At 49.8% G+C, this 16615-nt stretch overlaps 1 protein-coding gene across 1 annotated transcript in view; it reads right to left on the reverse strand.

Moving 5' to 3' along the window:
- LOC119978155 (probable cytosolic oligopeptidase A) overlaps nucleotides 1-15434 on the reverse strand; it is a 56340-nt gene extending 40906 nt beyond the window's left edge. The window contains exons 1-4 of the mRNA XM_038819594.1: nucleotides 15376-15434; nucleotides 2743-2859; nucleotides 2362-2403; nucleotides 1758-1879 (exon numbers count right to left, since the gene is read on the reverse strand). Of these exons, the coding sequence (XP_038675522.1) occupies nucleotides 1758-1879; nucleotides 2362-2403; nucleotides 2743-2859; nucleotides 15376-15434 (340 nt within the window). The remainder of the gene's footprint in view (nucleotides 1-1757; nucleotides 1880-2361; nucleotides 2404-2742; nucleotides 2860-15375) is intronic.
- Between the last annotated feature and the right edge of the window lie 1181 nt (nucleotides 15435-16615).

The raw sequence follows: 16615 nt of genomic DNA on the forward strand, positions 1-16615 counted from the left end.
TCTCAGCCTTAAATCTCCAAGCAGCCAGTGAGAAGCGAAAGATTGCGCTGTTACTCACTTTGGCTGGATCGCAGGCTATAGAATTTTATAACTCATTCCGCTTTGAGAATCAAATTTAGAAAAAATAAGTTTGAAGTAGTCATTAAGAAATTTGATAGCTGTGACCTCATAAGAAATGAAAAGCTGAGTAAACTACTGCAAAAGCAAAAAATGTAATCCTGGAGGATTCTATTAAAATGGCCCGTGCGAGTAAACCAACTAAAAATAGATGTTCCAAAATGTTGAATCGGGAAAGTGGCTCAAAAATTCTCAACTCCGTTGAAGGTGTGGAGCAGCTAGAAATTCAGCACGCTCAAAACGACGGCCAGTTCGCGCAAGCGCACTTGAAGAAAAAGCACGCTGGGGAAGACAGACTGTTCGCACATGTGCAGTGCAAGAAAAGTCATGATCCGGAAGATGACTGCGCTGCGCAATGCCCATGCACACCCAGCCGCAGCGGGCCCCCTTCAATGGACCCCAGACCCTGTACACCTGACACCCACAACGTTACCTGGACCAGGCACTGGTCTCCACCCTGTTGCACTCACCCATCCTTCAGACATGGGGCCCATCCCCTGGGTGTTCAGATGTCGGCTATTGCATGTGTGGTGTTGCCTTCGACAGTGTTCAAGTACGGTGTCCGTGCATCACGATCTGATTGGGATGCTAGTAAATAACTCCCACATGCTACATGGCCCGCCCACCCATGGGAATCCACTTGAGATGTGTGAATGCTCACTTCACCATGATAGCCAATTCAGCAATAGCCTTCAGCCGCACGGCCAGAGGCCTCCACAGTCGGTGGGGGTTACGGGTGGCCAGTGGGGCAGAGACAAGGGTTGCCCCGGAACTGGTGTACATGATCCAGTTGTTGGCATGGCGGGGCCACTCATGGTTGCCCCTCCAGCGGACCACCCCTCTCCCCCCAACGCCGACCCTCAACTCCAATGGCGGCCCTCCCAGCCGAGGGTGCCCCCCATCACCCCGCTGAGCACTAGGCTCTTAGCCTGTGAGTGATGATGGCTAATCACCTCCTCAGCTCCCCACAGAGACCATTCCGCCAGGTTCACATTTTAAAAAAGGAGTATTAATCAGTGCCAGCGTGACCACTTGGTGGGTAGGCTGCTGAATCATGGGAGGTCGTTGGATTTGTGATGGCTCCAGTTAATTGTATGGAAATAGGGCTTAGGTGTTGATAATTGGCTTCTTGCCATGCTATGGCAAGATCCCGATTTCACTTACGGAGGCGGGCCGGTTGAATCACAAAACGTTTGGCGCAGTTCTCCTTTTTGGCCTCTCCTTCTATTCACCGGCCTCGTCGCACTCTCGCTTGAGCGAAACCAAGTCAGAGAACTGCGGCCAATGTGTCATTGGAGTGTTTATCATACACTCTAACATGGGCGGCTCAGTGGAACAGTGGTTAGCAATGCTACCTCACAGCGCTGAGGACCCGGATTCGTTCCCGGCCCCGGGTCACAGTCCGTGTGGAGTTTGCACATTTTCCCCGTGTCTGCGTGAGTCTCACCCCCTTAACTCAAAGATGTGCAGGGTAGGTGGATTGGTCATGCTAAATTGCCCCTTGTTGGAAAAAAATAAAGAATTGGGCACCTTAAATTCATTTTTAAAAAATTATTATACATCAAAGAAAAGTTATTGAAATCTTGTTCAGGCAGGTTATTTTATTTTTTCTTGATTTAAATTAGAAACATATTTTCTACCTTTTTCATCATAGACGTCAAACACCTTGACATCTGGGTGCCAGACTTCAACCCTCTGATCAGCAGGTTTGACCGTTATCCCAAATAATATTGAACTCAGCTGAAAGAGGCCGGAGAGAACACTGGTGGAAATAAAGGATATTTCTGATTTTGAAACCAACAGGTTACAACAAGTAGGTCTATCAAATATTTAGTAATCAGGTTCGATATCTTTAAAAATGCAGGATGATGATGGGCTCACTGGGGTTCTCTCCTTTGACTTTGTAGCTGGAAGGGCTATAATTAATTCTTTAACTCATTTAAGTTACTTAAGTGAATTCATCCATTGCTGGAACTACACTGCAGTTCCATTAGTTTCTGATGCATGTTCCGATGGAACGTAGGAACATGTGAATTAGGAGCAGACGTCGGCAATTCAGCCCTTCAAGCCTGCTCCGCCATTCAATCAGATCATGGCTAATCTCTTCCTGGTCTCAAATCCACCTCCCCATCTGTTCCCGATATCCCTTTAACCCATTCAGATACAGATAGCGCATATATAGATTAATAAACAGATGGAAGCAGACCCCTCACAGGTCTCATTGAAAAAGATGCAGTAACTCACCAATGCAATGGGAAGTATGGTCTCAGCTGTTCCTCTGTCACACTACAGCAAGAGGATAGATGGGTACAGCAAATCATCATTACTGATTTCAAACAATAACACAAGGCATTAGTGTGTCAGCAAAAGAGAAAGGACAAATTCACTATTTGATAGAATTTGAATCGCAGTTTTTTTTTTAAATGAGTTAAAATACATTTGTCGTAATGCTAATTGGATGCCAACAACTTTATAACAAAGTTGGGTGGGAGGGGGGGGGGGGGGGGGGGGGGGGAGAATAAAAAATTGATATATCTGAATTAGAACTGGCTTTCATTCTCTTCCCTGACAGACGGGTTTTGTTATTAGACCAGGCAGGCCACAAAGTAGCACGTCTTCCTGTACCTGAACAGCGTCGAACTTTGCCGCTCATCCCAGTAATCTTCGTCCCACTGTTTCAGTTCGCCTTCGTGACCGTGAATCTCTGCAATCGTTGTAGAGTCTTCAATTCGCGCTGCGCCACTGTCAGATGAAAAATAATTTTGCAGTAACGAAAGAACTCTCATTTATATCATGCCTTCCGTGACCTCAAGACCTGTGACATCATAAAGGTCAATGTGCGTTACAGCCAAAGACTGTTCAAAGTTGTGGTCACTAATGTAGAAAGGGGCAGTACGTGGAGCAGTGGTTAGCACTGGGACTAAGGACCTGGATTCAAATCCCGGCCCTGGGTCACTGTCCGTGTGGAGTTTGTACATTCTCCCCGTGTCTGTGTGGGTTTCACCCCCACAACCCAAAGATGTGCAGGTTAGGTTGATTGGCTGTGTTAAAATTGCCCCTTAATTGGAAAGAAAATAATTGGGTACTCTAAATTTAAAACAATAAAACAAATGTAGAAAGGGCAACAGCCAATTACGCACAGCAAGCTCCCACAACTAACAAGGTGATACTAACTGGATAGAGTCATAGAGTTATACTGCACAGAAAAAGCCCTCCAGCCCATGGTGTCTGCGCCGGTCAAAAACAACTACCTAATTTATTCTAATCCCATTTTCCAGCACATGGCCCATAGCCTTGTATGCCCTGGGATTGCAAGTGCATATCAAAATACTTTGTAAATGTTCTGAAGGTCTCTGCCTCCACCGCCCTTTCAGGCAGCAAGTCCCAGACTCCTCACCACCCTCTGGATTAAAATGTTTTTTCCCACATCCCCTCGCTGTCCCTTCGCTTAAATCTATGGCCCCTGGTCATTGACCCCTCCACCAAGGGGAAACAATTGTTCCTGTCCACTCTCTAATCCCCTTCATAATTTTTCCATCTCAATCATGTCCCCCCCTCAGTCTCCTCTGCTCCAAGGAACACAATCCAAGTCTATCCAATCTCTCTTCATAACTATAGCCCAGGCAACACCCTGGTAAATCTCCTCTGCACTCTTTCCAGTGCTATCACATCTATTTTAGTTATAAATAACAGGGAATGCTGGATAAACTCAGCAGGTCTGGCAGCATCTGTGGAGAGAGAAACATGCTTTGAGTCCAATATTACCCTTCTACAGAACTGAAAAGAACTGAAAGGATGGAATTATGATGAATTGTACTTGAAAGGGGGGAGGGGGTGTGTGATGCAGAACCTGGGATAGGTTGGAGCTGAGGAGAGATTGGCAAGTTGTCATGGGCATGAGACATTGAGGCTATTAATGGTGCCATCGGGACTGAAGAGTGTCAATAGTGGCAAAGTTCATAAGACATAGGTGCAGAATTAGGGCATTTGGCCCATCGAGTCTGCTCCATCATTCGATCATGGCTGATCTCATCCTGACCTTAACACCACCGTCCTGTCTGTTCTCCACAACCTTTCAGCCCATTAGCAATTAAAAATCTGTCTCACGGCTCCTGGTGGTGACATATTTGGCAGCTCCCGCTCATGGCGGTCTTTTTGTGGCCTTTACGCCAGTTTGTCGCAGAAATTTTGTCGGAAAAAGGTGCAGAAGTGAGAATAGAAGAAAGTGACCGCTAGTTTATGGAGTTGCAGTCCAGAAGTCCTCACGGTAGCATGGTGGTTAGCATCAATGCTTCACAGCTCCAGGGTCCCAGGTTCGATTCCCGGCTGGGTCACTGTCTGTGTGGAGTCTGCACGTCCTCCCCGTGTGTGCGTGGGTTTCCTCCGGGTGCTCCGGTTTCCTCCCACAGTCCAAAGATGTGCGGGTTAGGTGGATTGGCCATGCTAAATTGCCCGTAGTGTAAGGTTAATGGGGGGATTGTTGGGTTACGGGTATACGGGTTACGTGGGTTTAAAGTAGGGTGATCATTGTTCGGCACAACATCGAGGGCCGAAGGGCCTGTTCTGTGCTGTACTGTTCTATGTTCTATGTTCTAAGTCCCCGGAAAAAGGTGAACTAGTTGGTTGAGACGAGTGAGGAGCGGACAACGCACGCACAGATGGCGGACGGGCAGGGTCTGTCCCACCGACTCAGTGGTCGATGGACCAGTTGGTGAGCTTCCTGAATGAGAAGTCCACCCAACAGCGGAATCAGCATCAAGGCGGTGGTTGGCCGCGTAGAGATGAGACTGGCAGCCCAGGGACAGCCGATCGAGAGGTTGGAGGAGCTGGTGGGGGAGCATGAGGAACAGTCCACTCGATGGCAACAGAGATAGAGATGCTGTGTGACCAGCAAAAGCAACTGCTGGAGAAAGTGGAGGACCTGGAGAACCGTTCTTGGAGGCAGAACATCCGGATCATGGGTCTGCTGGAGGGAATCGAAGGATCGGATGCGGGTGTGTATGTTGGGAAGATGCTGGAGAAGCTGCTTGGGGAAGGTGCGTTTGACTGGCCGTTGGAGGTGGATCTGGCCCACGGGGCACTGATGCGCAAACCCCGGGGGGGGGGGGGGGGGGGGGGGTAAGCCGCCGAGGGCAATGGTGGTACGATTGCATCGGTTCCTGGAGGTGGGCCAGGCAGATGAGGCGATGCACTTGGGAAGACGTTGAGATTCGGATGTGCCAAGACCTGGGAACAGAGGTCGTGAAGAGCAGGGCGAGCTTTAATAAGGTCAAGTCGGCCCAGTACAAGAAGGGTGTTAAGTTTGGTTTACTGTACGCGGATCACCTATGGGTGACCTCTGGGGGCCGGGAGCTATGCTTTGGCTCAGCAGAGGAGGCAGCAGACTTCATGAAGGAGAATGGACAAGCAGGAGAAGGAGGATCTTGAACTATGATTGGGCAGAACTAAACTATGTTGTGAAAAAAATTTGGGTTTTTGGTGTTTGGGTTTCTTTCATTTATTCGGTTTTGTTTGGGTTTAGCTCGGTTTACAGTGCTTTGTTCGGGGATGAGGGGTGGGTCTCTGTGCCCGGACCTTGGGAGGGATTCTTTGTTTGTTTTTATTTCTTGCCTTTGTTTTGACTTTTGCACTAAGCGGAGGGAGAGGGGAATCAGTGGGTGGGGTAGGATGCCAGGCACCATGGGTGGGAACTACCAGGCTAGCTGGGTGGGTTAGTTCACGGAAGCAAAGTGGGAGGTGAGCTGAAGATCGATGTGGGGAGGGGAATGGGAGGGGGAGTGGGAGTGGGGGTTTGGGCGGGAGGGGTTATATTGCTGATGGGGAGGGGACTTTCAAAGTGGAGGAGGATTGATGACAGTAGCTGCCCGAGGGGGGCCAGGAGAGGTGCGGGACATGGCCGCAGTCTGGCCTAGGAGAGGTTATGGTTGATTGGCAGAAGAGGGGGGAGCGGGGAGCGGGGAGGGGTATCCTCCACCCCCCCACAACCAGGCTGGTCACGTGGAATGTTCAGGGACTGAATGGGCCAGTCAAAAGGGCCTGTGTGTTTGTGCATTTAAGGCACCAGAAGGCGGACGTGGCTATGTTGCAGGAGACACACCTGAATGTGGGGGATCTGATTAGGTTAAGGAAGGGATGGGTTGGGCAGGTGTTCCATTCGGGGCTGGACTTAAAAATGAGGGGGGTGGCTATCTTGGTTAATAAGCGGGTGGCATTTGAGGTAGGTAGATATGTTATGGTTAGTGGGAAGCTGGAGGGCATCGCCGTGGTATCCGTGGTATAGGTAAATATATATGCCCCAAACTGGGATGACATTGAGTTTGTTAGATGGGCTCGGGAGAAGATCCCAGACCTAGATTGACATCGACTGATTATGGGGAGAGATTTCAATACGGTCCTGGATCCAAAGGCTTTTAATGAGTCAAAGGAGCTGGGAATGCCCCCTCCAACGTTATCACAGGCATCGATTTCCCTTATTTCGAAGCGATATAAGGAGCCGGAGAGCTGTGGTTCGTAAAGGCCAATCTCTCTGTTAAATGTGGATGTGAAGTTGCTGGCAAAGATCTTGGCCACATGTATAGAGGATTGTGTTCCGGGGGTAATAGGGGAGGACCAGACGGGATTTGTGAAGGGACGACACCTGATGTCCAACATTCGACGGCTCCTAAATGTAATAATGATACCTGCGGAAGGGCGTGAGGTATAGGTGGTGGTGGCCATGGATGCAGAGAAGGCCTTTGATCGGGTGGAGTGGAAGTATTTGTGAGATGTCCTGGGAAGGTTTGGGCTTGGGCAGGGATCAGTGGATTGTGTCCAGTTGCTATATCAGGCACCGGTGGAGAATGCAACGACAAACCCGGTTTGAACAGAGTATTTTAGTCTGTGTCGAGACAGGAGTGTCCACTTTCCCCACTACTGTTTGCCCTGGCCATAGAGCCTTTGGCAATGGCGCTGAGATCATTGAACGTTTGACGGGGATAGGGAGGGGGGGGATGGACCATAGGGTTTCGCTCTGTGCGGATGATTTGCTCCTTTATATAACAGACCCATTGGGGGAATTGCAGGAATTATGGGGATATTGGAGGAAATTGGTCGGTTCTCAGGTTAAAACTGAATATGGGCAAGAGTCAGGTTTTTGCAATCCAGGCAAGGGGGCAGGAGAGGAGACTGAGGGAGATGCCATTCAAAGTGGTGGGAGGGAGTTTTAGGCACCTGGGAATTCAAGTGGCAAGGGACTGGGGTCAGCTTCATAAACTAAATTTGGGCAGGGTGATTGAGCAAATGAAAGGGGACTTCCGTAAGTGGAATGTGCTCCCACTGTCACTGGCGGGGAGGGTACAGATTGTGAAAATGACAGTCCTCCCGAGATTACTGTTCGTGTTTCGGTGTCTTTCAATCTTCAACCCCAAGGAATTTCTTAGGAAGATGAATGCTGTGATCTCAGGTTTTATATGGGCCGCAAAAGCCCCGAAGGTGAAGAAAGTCCTTCTTGAGTGGGAGCGCGGGGAGGGAGGCTTGGCCCTTCTGAACCTTATTAATTATTACTGAGCAGCTAATATATCAATGGTTAGGAAGTGGGTAGTGGGGGAGGAGTTGGTGTGTGAGCGAGTGGAGGAAGCATCTTGCAAGGGCATTAATCTGAAGGCTTTGTTAAAGGCCCCTCTGCCGTTCTTATTGGCTCAGTATTCCACAAGCCCAGTGGTAGTGGCAGCCCTGAGAGTGTAGGGGCAATGGAGGCAGCACATGAGACTGGAGGGGGTGTCGGTGTAGTCACCGATCTGTGATAATCACCGGTTTGCTCCAGGGGTGGGGTGGGGGGGGCTTCAGGAGGTGGCAGCGGGCAGGGACTGAGAGATTTGGGGATCTCTTCATGGAGGAGGGTTACCCGAGCCTGGAGGAGCTAGAGGAGGAGTTTGAGTTGCTGAGTGGGAACGGGCTCCGGTACGGGATTTTGTCTGGAAGCAGGTCCTGAGCTTTTCTTGCCTCCCACTAAGGGGATAACAGGACAAGGTGATGTCTAAAACAGGGGTTGGGGAGGGGAGGGTCTTGGAAATATACAAGGAACTGATGGAGTGGAAAGGGGTCCCAATTGGGGAGGTGAAGAGGAAGTGGGAGGAAGAGTTGGGAGGGGAGTTGGAAGTCGGGCTATGGGAGAAGGCCCTGAGGAGAGTCAATTCATCCTCGTTGTATGCCAGGCTTTGCCTGATCCAGTTCAAGGGGGTCCACAAGGCTCATATGACTGGCCCGGATGAGTAGGTTTTTTGAGGAGGTGGAGGACAGGTGTGGGCGCTGAGGGGGATGTCTGGCAAATCATGTACATATGCTTTGGGCGTGTCTGAAGCTGAGGGGATTTTGGCAGGGATTCTCAGATGTCATGTCAGAGGTCTTGGAAGGGAGGGTGACTCCAAGTCCAGAGGTGGCAATATTGGAGTGTTGGAAGATCCGGGAGCCCAGGGTGGGAGAGAGGCCGACCTTTTGGCCTTTGCCTCCCTGGTGGCCCAGAGACAGATTTTACTGGGATGGAGGGACTTGGAGCCTCCAAAGTCGGGGGTTTGGGTCAGCGACAGGCTTAGGTTGGAGAAAATTAAGTTCGCCATAAGGGGTTCATTACAGGATTTAGCTTGGATGTGGCAGCCGTTCATCGACTTCTTCAAGGAGAATTGACCTTCAACAGGTGGGGGGGGGGGGTGGGGTTGCATAATGAATAAGGGCAGTGAATCCAATGTATGGGTAGTTAGGGTCTAGGGCTGGGGGGAGTTGAGTATGTTAATGTGGGTTTTTTATATGCGTTGGATTTCTCTGTTTAAAATGTTAAAATTATAAATGCCTCAATAAAATATTTTCTAAAAAAAAACCTGTCTCTCCTCCTTAAATTTACTCACTGCCACTGCATCACACTCTGGGGTAGCAAATCCCACAGATTCACAACCCTTTGGGACTAGTATCTCCTCATCTCTGTTTTAAATTTGCTACATCTTACCCTAAGACTGTGACCTCTCATTCTAGAATGCCCCACAAGAGGATGCATCCGCTCCATATCTACTTTATCCACACCTTTCAGCATCTTTTACACCTCAATTTAATCTCCCCTCATTTGTCTAAACTCAAGAGAGTATAGGCCTAAACTGTACAATCTCTCCTCATACGTCAACGCTTTGATCTCTGGAATCAATCTAGTCAACCTCCCCTGAACTGCCTCCAATGCCACTGTGGTGATCCTCGCCTGAGTCACCAGGGGGCAGCGCGGGGACACCCATAAAAGGAACGCCGAAGGCCCGCCTCCGCCACTTGGAACCGGAGGGGTTGGAGTGGCAAGAGGTGCAAGAAGCTGGAGGGTGCTAGTCTGTTTGGGGCCTAGTTGCAGAACATTGAAGAGCAGCCTTTTATCAAGTGTAATCTGTAATTTATTGTGGGACACAATAAATCATCCTTAACCTAAAGACGACTTCGAGCATTCTTTCAAGAAGCATAACATGGTACAGGAGTGGATTCTCTGAACAGAGGGAACCAGCGCTACCAGCAAGACAAAGAAAGACAAAGACAGCAGACAAAGAAGAAGCACCAGCAACAGGCAGGCCACCAGACTTTGCAGCCTCTCAACTTCAGACGACTTTCTGCAACAATGGAACACACGGTACTTCCAGCGCCAATGAGAGCTACAGGTAATTTAAATTATAATTGGAAAATGTTCAAACAACAATTTGAAATGTACTTGTTAGCTCAGGACTTACATACAGCCACCGATGGAAAGAAAATTGCACTTTTAATCACATCGTGTGGCCAGCAACTGGTAGACACATATAACTCGTTCACATATGCGGATACTGAAGGACAAACTAAGTTTCAAGTGATAATGGCAAAATTGGATGAACACTATAAGTCTCAATCCAATGAAATCATTGAAGATTCACCCTCCGTCACAGACTCCAAAAACAAGGGGAGACTATCACCCACTTGGTCACAGAGTTACGCTTGCTGGCACAAGGCTGCAACTTTGGTGATTTAACAAACTCACTCATCAGAGATCAGCTAATCTATGGTCTTGCTGACAAAAACTAAGAGACTCACTATTACTGCAAAACGATTTAACACTAAAAACTACCATAGAAAAATGCTTGTTACAGGAGCAGAAAATGCAGCAGGTACAGGAGCTATTTGAAAAACATACCTTACAAAACATCCACCACGAGGACGATATAAAGATGGTGAATTCCCCTCACAGGTCGTCTCTTCCGTTTTCCAGGCCGTCTCTTCCGTTCTCTGGCCCGTCTGCGCATGCGCACCGTCCTGAAAGACGCGATCCCGGAAGTGATCGGTCCGCGCATGCGCACTACTCGCAATACCGGCCCTGGTCTGAAAACCGCAATGCGCATGCGCGAACGCAGCATACGCATGACGTCATGACGTGTCATTACTGCGGCTCCTCCCACTTAAAAGGGCAATGTCCTGCCCAAGGAAAAAGGTGCAGAAAGTGTTCAAAAATGAATCACTTTGCCTCCCAATGTCAATCCACAGCTAAATTTCACTCGTCCACTCAACGGCATGGCAACCTGAAAGTCCGCACGGTTGATGTCACGAACACTCAGGCTCCCGGCGACAATTTTTCCGACCATGAAGAATTCAACTCCTGGGAGCACACGTACAGCATTGGCATTATTAATGCCACAGCGGGACCACAGGAGCTGACGACACAACCTCGACACGTGCATGCCATCAACTCTGCAAGTGAATGGACTGCCACGGTGCACGTACAGGACTTCCCCATCACGTTCAAACTGGACACGGGAGCCTCAGCAAACTTGCTAACGAGCAAAGATCTCGCATCGGTCCCAGGGACGCACGAGGTGTTACCTGCAGCATGCAAGCTCACTGACTACAACGGCAACCCGATCATCTCCAAGGGATCCTGCCACCTACAAGTTGCCAACAAAACTGTCGTAACAGGCCTACGCTTTGAGATTGTGGAAGACAACAGGTCCTCGCTGCTCGGCGCTCAAGCCTGCAAGGATTTGCAGCTCATTCAGCGGATTTTCATGCACACGGCTGCATCATCACGCATTTACGAGGACATACAGCTGCTACTCACCGACTACCCCGACGTTTTCTCGGGCATGGGTACACTGCCCTACACGTACAGAATCTTGCTCAAAGAGACAGCCATACCGGTTGTTCATGCCCCACGGAGGGTCCCGGCTCCATTGCGGGACAAGCTAAAAGCCGAACTTCAGCGTCTCCAGACTCAAGGCGTCATCTCAAGAGTCACACAGCCGACCGACTGGGTCAGCTCGCTGGTGTGCGTCAAGAAGCCGTCTGGTGAACTTCGGATCTGTCTAGATCCCAAAGACCTGAATAAGAACATTCGCAGGGAACACTACCCGATCCCCAAGCGCGAGGAAATCACGAGCGAAATGGCAAACGCTCGCATCTTCACCAAGCTTGATGCCTCACAGGGTTTCTGGCAAATGCAGCTCGATGAGTCCAGCCGCCTGCTATGCACCTTCAACACGCCGTTTGGAAGGTACTGCTATAATCGGATGCCCTTCGGCATTATATCTGCATCCGAAATCTTCCACAGAATCATGGAGCAGATGGTAGAAGGCATCGAAGGCGTACGTGTCTATGTGGATGACATCATCATATGGTCGGCGACGGAGAAGACCATATTGCGAGGGTGTGAAGCAAGTCTTCCAGAGGATACACCACTTTGGACTCAAGCTCAACCGGGCCAAGTGCACTTTCGCACAGTCCTCTCTGACATTCCTGGGCGACACAATCTCAGAGCACGGGGTGAAGCCGGACGCTGAGAAGATCGCTGCAATTCAGAGCATGCAGCGACCACAGGACAAGAAAGCGGTTCTAAGGTTCCTGGGATTCGTCAACTTCCTTGGTAAATTCATACCCAACCTGGCAGCACGGACAAAGGCGTTGAGGAACGTGACACGGAAGGACACGGAGTTTGCCTGGACCCAGGCTCACCAGGCTGAATGGGATGATCTAAGATACCAGCTGATGGCAGCTCCAACGCTTGCATTTTTTGACCCGGTGAAACCTACCAAGATCTCCACTGACGCCAGTCAACATGGGATTGGTGCTGTGCTACTGCAACAGGATGACCAGTTGGACTGGGTTCCAGTGGCTTACGCTTCACGGGCGATGACCGCCACAGAGTGCAGGTATGCACAGATAGAAAAGGAGTGCCTAGGGCTAATAACAGGAGTGACCAAATTCCACCACTATGTGTACGGTCTCCCCACTTTCATCGTGGAAACGGATCATAGGCCGCTGGTCAATATCATTGACAAGGACCTCAATGATATGACGCCGCGCCTACAGCGCATGATGATGAAGTTGCGCAGGTACGACTTCACGCTGGTCTACACCCCTGGCAAGGACCTTGTGATAGCTGACACGTTATCACGAGCCATGGACGCTGACAACCCGCCACTGGCGTCCATCAATGATGTGGAAGCTCATGCACAGTGGTGCAAGGAGACGCTCCCGGCAACGGATGAGAAGCTGCAGCAAATTCGTCAGGCGACACAGGAGGACGCCACCCTCCTTCAAGTCCTACACAACCTGCAGCATGGCTGGCCAAAGGGGCGGTGCCCACAGTTCCAGAATGTCAAGACTGAACTATCCGTGGTCGATGGCATTATACTGCGGAACGACAGGATCGTCATTCCAATGGCTCTCCGGGCGGACATCCTCCACAGGATTCACGAAGGGCACCTTGGTGCCGAAAAATGCAAAAGGAGAGCGCGCCAATCTGTTTACTGGCCAGGGATTAACGAGGACATCACCAACATGGTGCTCTCCTGTGACACGTGCCAAAGACATCGACCGGCACAATGCAAGGAGCCACTGCAGCAGCATGAGATGGCCACGTCACCATGGGACAAAGTGGGCATTGATTTGTTCCACTCCATGGGCCGCAACTATGTCCTGATCATTGACTACTTCTCCAACTTCCCGGAAGTCCTGCAACTCCCGGATCTCACAGCAGCAGCCGTCATCAAGGCCTGCAAAGAAACTTTCTCCAGGCATGGCATCCCACGGACGGTCATGTCCGACAATGGTCCTTGTTTTGCCAGCTGGGAGTGGACGGACTTCGCCAAGATTTACAATTTCCAGCACATAACGTCGAGTCCCCACTTTCCGCAATCGAATGGCAGGGTGGAGAAAGGTGTCCACATAGTCAAGCAACTCATCAGCAAGGCTGCGGACTCCAAATCTGACGTACACTTGGCCCTCCTATCGTACCGTTCGTCACCTTTGAGCTCGGGACTATCACCAGCTCAGATGCTTTTCAACAGGGATGTGCGGACAACTTTACCAGCGCTACACTTCACCAATCCTGATCACTCGCCTGTCCTGGATCAAATGCGTCAACAGCGCCAAGCGCAAAAGCAGCACTATGACAAGCAGGCCAAGGTACTGCCACGTTGGCCATCGGCGACACAGTGAGGCTGCGAAACCCAGCTGGGGGTTGGTCCAAAATGGCGGTGGTCCTCCGCCTAACATCGCCACGGTCCTACGTCGTGCAGTCGGATGATGGAACAATGGTTCGACGAAATCGGCGAGACCTTCTGAAGGTCACACCTCGTCCACGGGTCCTTCCGACACTCGATCTGCAGGACACACTGGATCCACAGGACACGGTCATACATCTTCCTGACACCCCAGCAGCAGATGTCCGCACGGACACAAACGACCCTGGATCTCCAAGCCCACTCAGGAGGTCTACACGGATCAGACGTGCACCTGACCGTCTGAACCTGTGAACATGGACTGACAAATGCATCGCCCTGCCTTGTTCTGTGTATATACATATATAAACCTAACTCTTTACCTTTGTGTTTTACTACAGCTCTGCAACTACGAAAAAAAAAAAAAAAAAAAAAAAAGTGAAGAAGGGGGATGTGGTGATCCTCGCCTGAGTCACCAGGGGGCAGCGCGGGGACACCCATAAAAGGAACGCCGAAGGCCCGCCTCCGCCACTTGGAACCGGAGGGGTTGGAGTGGCAAGAGGTGCAAGAAGCTGGAGGGTGCTAGTCTGTTTGGGGCCTAGTTGCAGAACATTGAAGAGCAGCCTTTTATCAAGTGTAATCTGTAATTTATTGTGGGACACAATAAATCATCCTTAACCTAAAGACGACTTCGAGCATTCTTTCAAGAAGCATAACAGCCACTACATCTTTCCTCAAATAAGGGGACCAAAACTGTGCACAATACTCTAGGTGAGGTCTCACCAATACCTTGTATAGTTGGATAGGATAAAGGTAAGATTGCAGAATGTGTTAATAGGAAAACAAAAGTCAGTGCTCAGTAGGAACAAAACTGAGCAACAATGGACTGTAGCCACATGGGGGAGGAGGTGGATCGTATTTGGATAAGCCAGGGGAACTGAATAACAGAAAACAAAAGGGGGAGTCAAGATGGAGGGGAAAGTTCACAGCCTAAAATTGTTGAACTCAATGGTGAGCCCAGAAGGTTGTAACGTGCCGAATCGGAAGATGAGATGTTGTTCTTCCAGTTTGCGTTGGGCATCACTGGGGCATTGCAACGGCTGAGAACGGACATGTGTCCATGAGAGAAAGATGCTGAGTTGAAATGGCAAGTGACCAGGAAGTTTGGTGTCATGTTTACGGAATGAGCAAAGGTTTTCTGCAAAGCGGTCAAGGACTGTTTTAGTTATGTTGGTTGAGGTATCAATCTTTCCCTGTTCATACACCTTCACCCAAGTGAGTTTATCCAGAGGAAGTGGTCAGCCCATTCCACGATGACAGCTGTTGATTTTCTCTTCACCTGATATTCAACCATGTGTGGATCAGATTACTGGTTTGCGATCAGCAGTGAGACGTTCCCCTTCCCTGACCCAGGGCACTGAGGCTAATTGTAGCCCCAGCCAAGATCAGACAGCTCCACAGTGACTGAAAATCAAACCTGCATCGTATAACATAGGCAGCTAGGTAGAGTTAATCCAGATTATGGGGGTCTCATCCACTAGCTGGAGAGTCAGCGAGCAGCCCATTGCCATCTCCTTAGAGTGGTATCCGCTGCATTAAATGCCAATCAGTCACTTATGTGTCTAGTGGCAGGCTTTCCCTGGGATCATAGATCCTGGGCTCATCTCTGCTATCCCTACCCGCTACCCCCTCCCCTCTACCACCCCCTTTCCCCCACCCACCCCCATCACCCCCCGCCCCCCTCCTCCCCACCCATGTGTGAGCTGCTGGCCTGTCAGAGGCTGCCAGCTGTTACCTGTACGCAGAGCCACCAGGGCCTGTGGCAAATGCTGGTAATGCAGCCTCCACAAACATGGGATTCAGAAAAACCCTGGCCCGAGGTTAATCAGGGTGGGATGGGGCAAGGTTGCATTTTGGATCTTGGGCCTGCTGGATGAGGGGTTATGTAGAGATGTTGAAAGAAAGGGCAGGGTGGTGGCTCTCAATGAGCCTCCTATTCTCAAGGTTTCTCGATCAGGTATTGAGTACTTTTGAAAAGGGTCACCCTCTGTTACAGCCCCCCCCCCCCCCCCCCCCCCCCCCCCCCGCCCCCCCCCGCCCCCCCCCCCCCCCCCCAAACTGGGAGCCAACAAATGAATAGGACAAGGCCTATTATCAGGTTCTGAGTGATGTCTCCTCCCAAACTGGTTGAATACCAGGAGTGGCAGACTGAGGCTCTATTAGGGGGTGGTTTAGCACAGTGGGCTAAACAACTGGCTTGTAATGCAGAACAATGCCAGCAGCGCGAGTTCAATTCCCGTACCGGCCTCCCCTAACAGGCGCCGGAATGTGGCGACTAGGGGCTTTTCACAGTAATTGAATTGAAGCCTACTTGTGACAATAAGCAATTATTATTATTATTATTATTATTAATTGCCGACTTAAGTTCTTCAAATGGCATCAGGACAGCAAGGCCTTCCCAACCCGGACTTAAACAAGGTGGGGGTGGGTAAGTGGCAGGGTTCCCATCTCGCACCTCTCACCCGATTAACTGTTCCTTCACCTTCAAACTCACCGCTGGTGAGGACATTAAATTGCTCCCTCAATATGCAAACCTAACGGGGAAACTTTTGCTATAAAATCGCAACGGAGAGTTACAGGAAACTGCTCCTTTTTATTACAAAACTACAACATCTCTTCAAAATTAACCCATTAGCTGTCAATTATTTTGGATTGATCTGAGGACATGAAAAGCCCTACATAAATGTGAATTCTTTCATTAGATTGCATCTTTTAAAACCGAATTCTGATGAAGAATCACACCCAATACATTGATAAACTTTCCATTTTCAGGCGCCAATCACTTATAACTATTTTACATTGACAATTGCATATAAATTAAAACACGGGACATATTGGTGTGTATCCTGCTTAACATCACCTGAGGTCTAATGCCTTGTGTCATAGAATCATATAGAATTTACAGTGCAGAAGGCGGCCATTTGGCCCATCGAGTTTGCACCGGCTCTTGGAAAGAGCACCCTACCCAAGCCCAC

Source organism: Scyliorhinus canicula, chromosome 15 (genome assembly GCF_902713615.1).
Source record: "Scyliorhinus canicula chromosome 15, sScyCan1.1, whole genome shotgun sequence".
In the NCBI taxonomy this organism is placed as follows: Eukaryota; Metazoa; Chordata; class Chondrichthyes; order Carcharhiniformes; family Scyliorhinidae; genus Scyliorhinus; species Scyliorhinus canicula.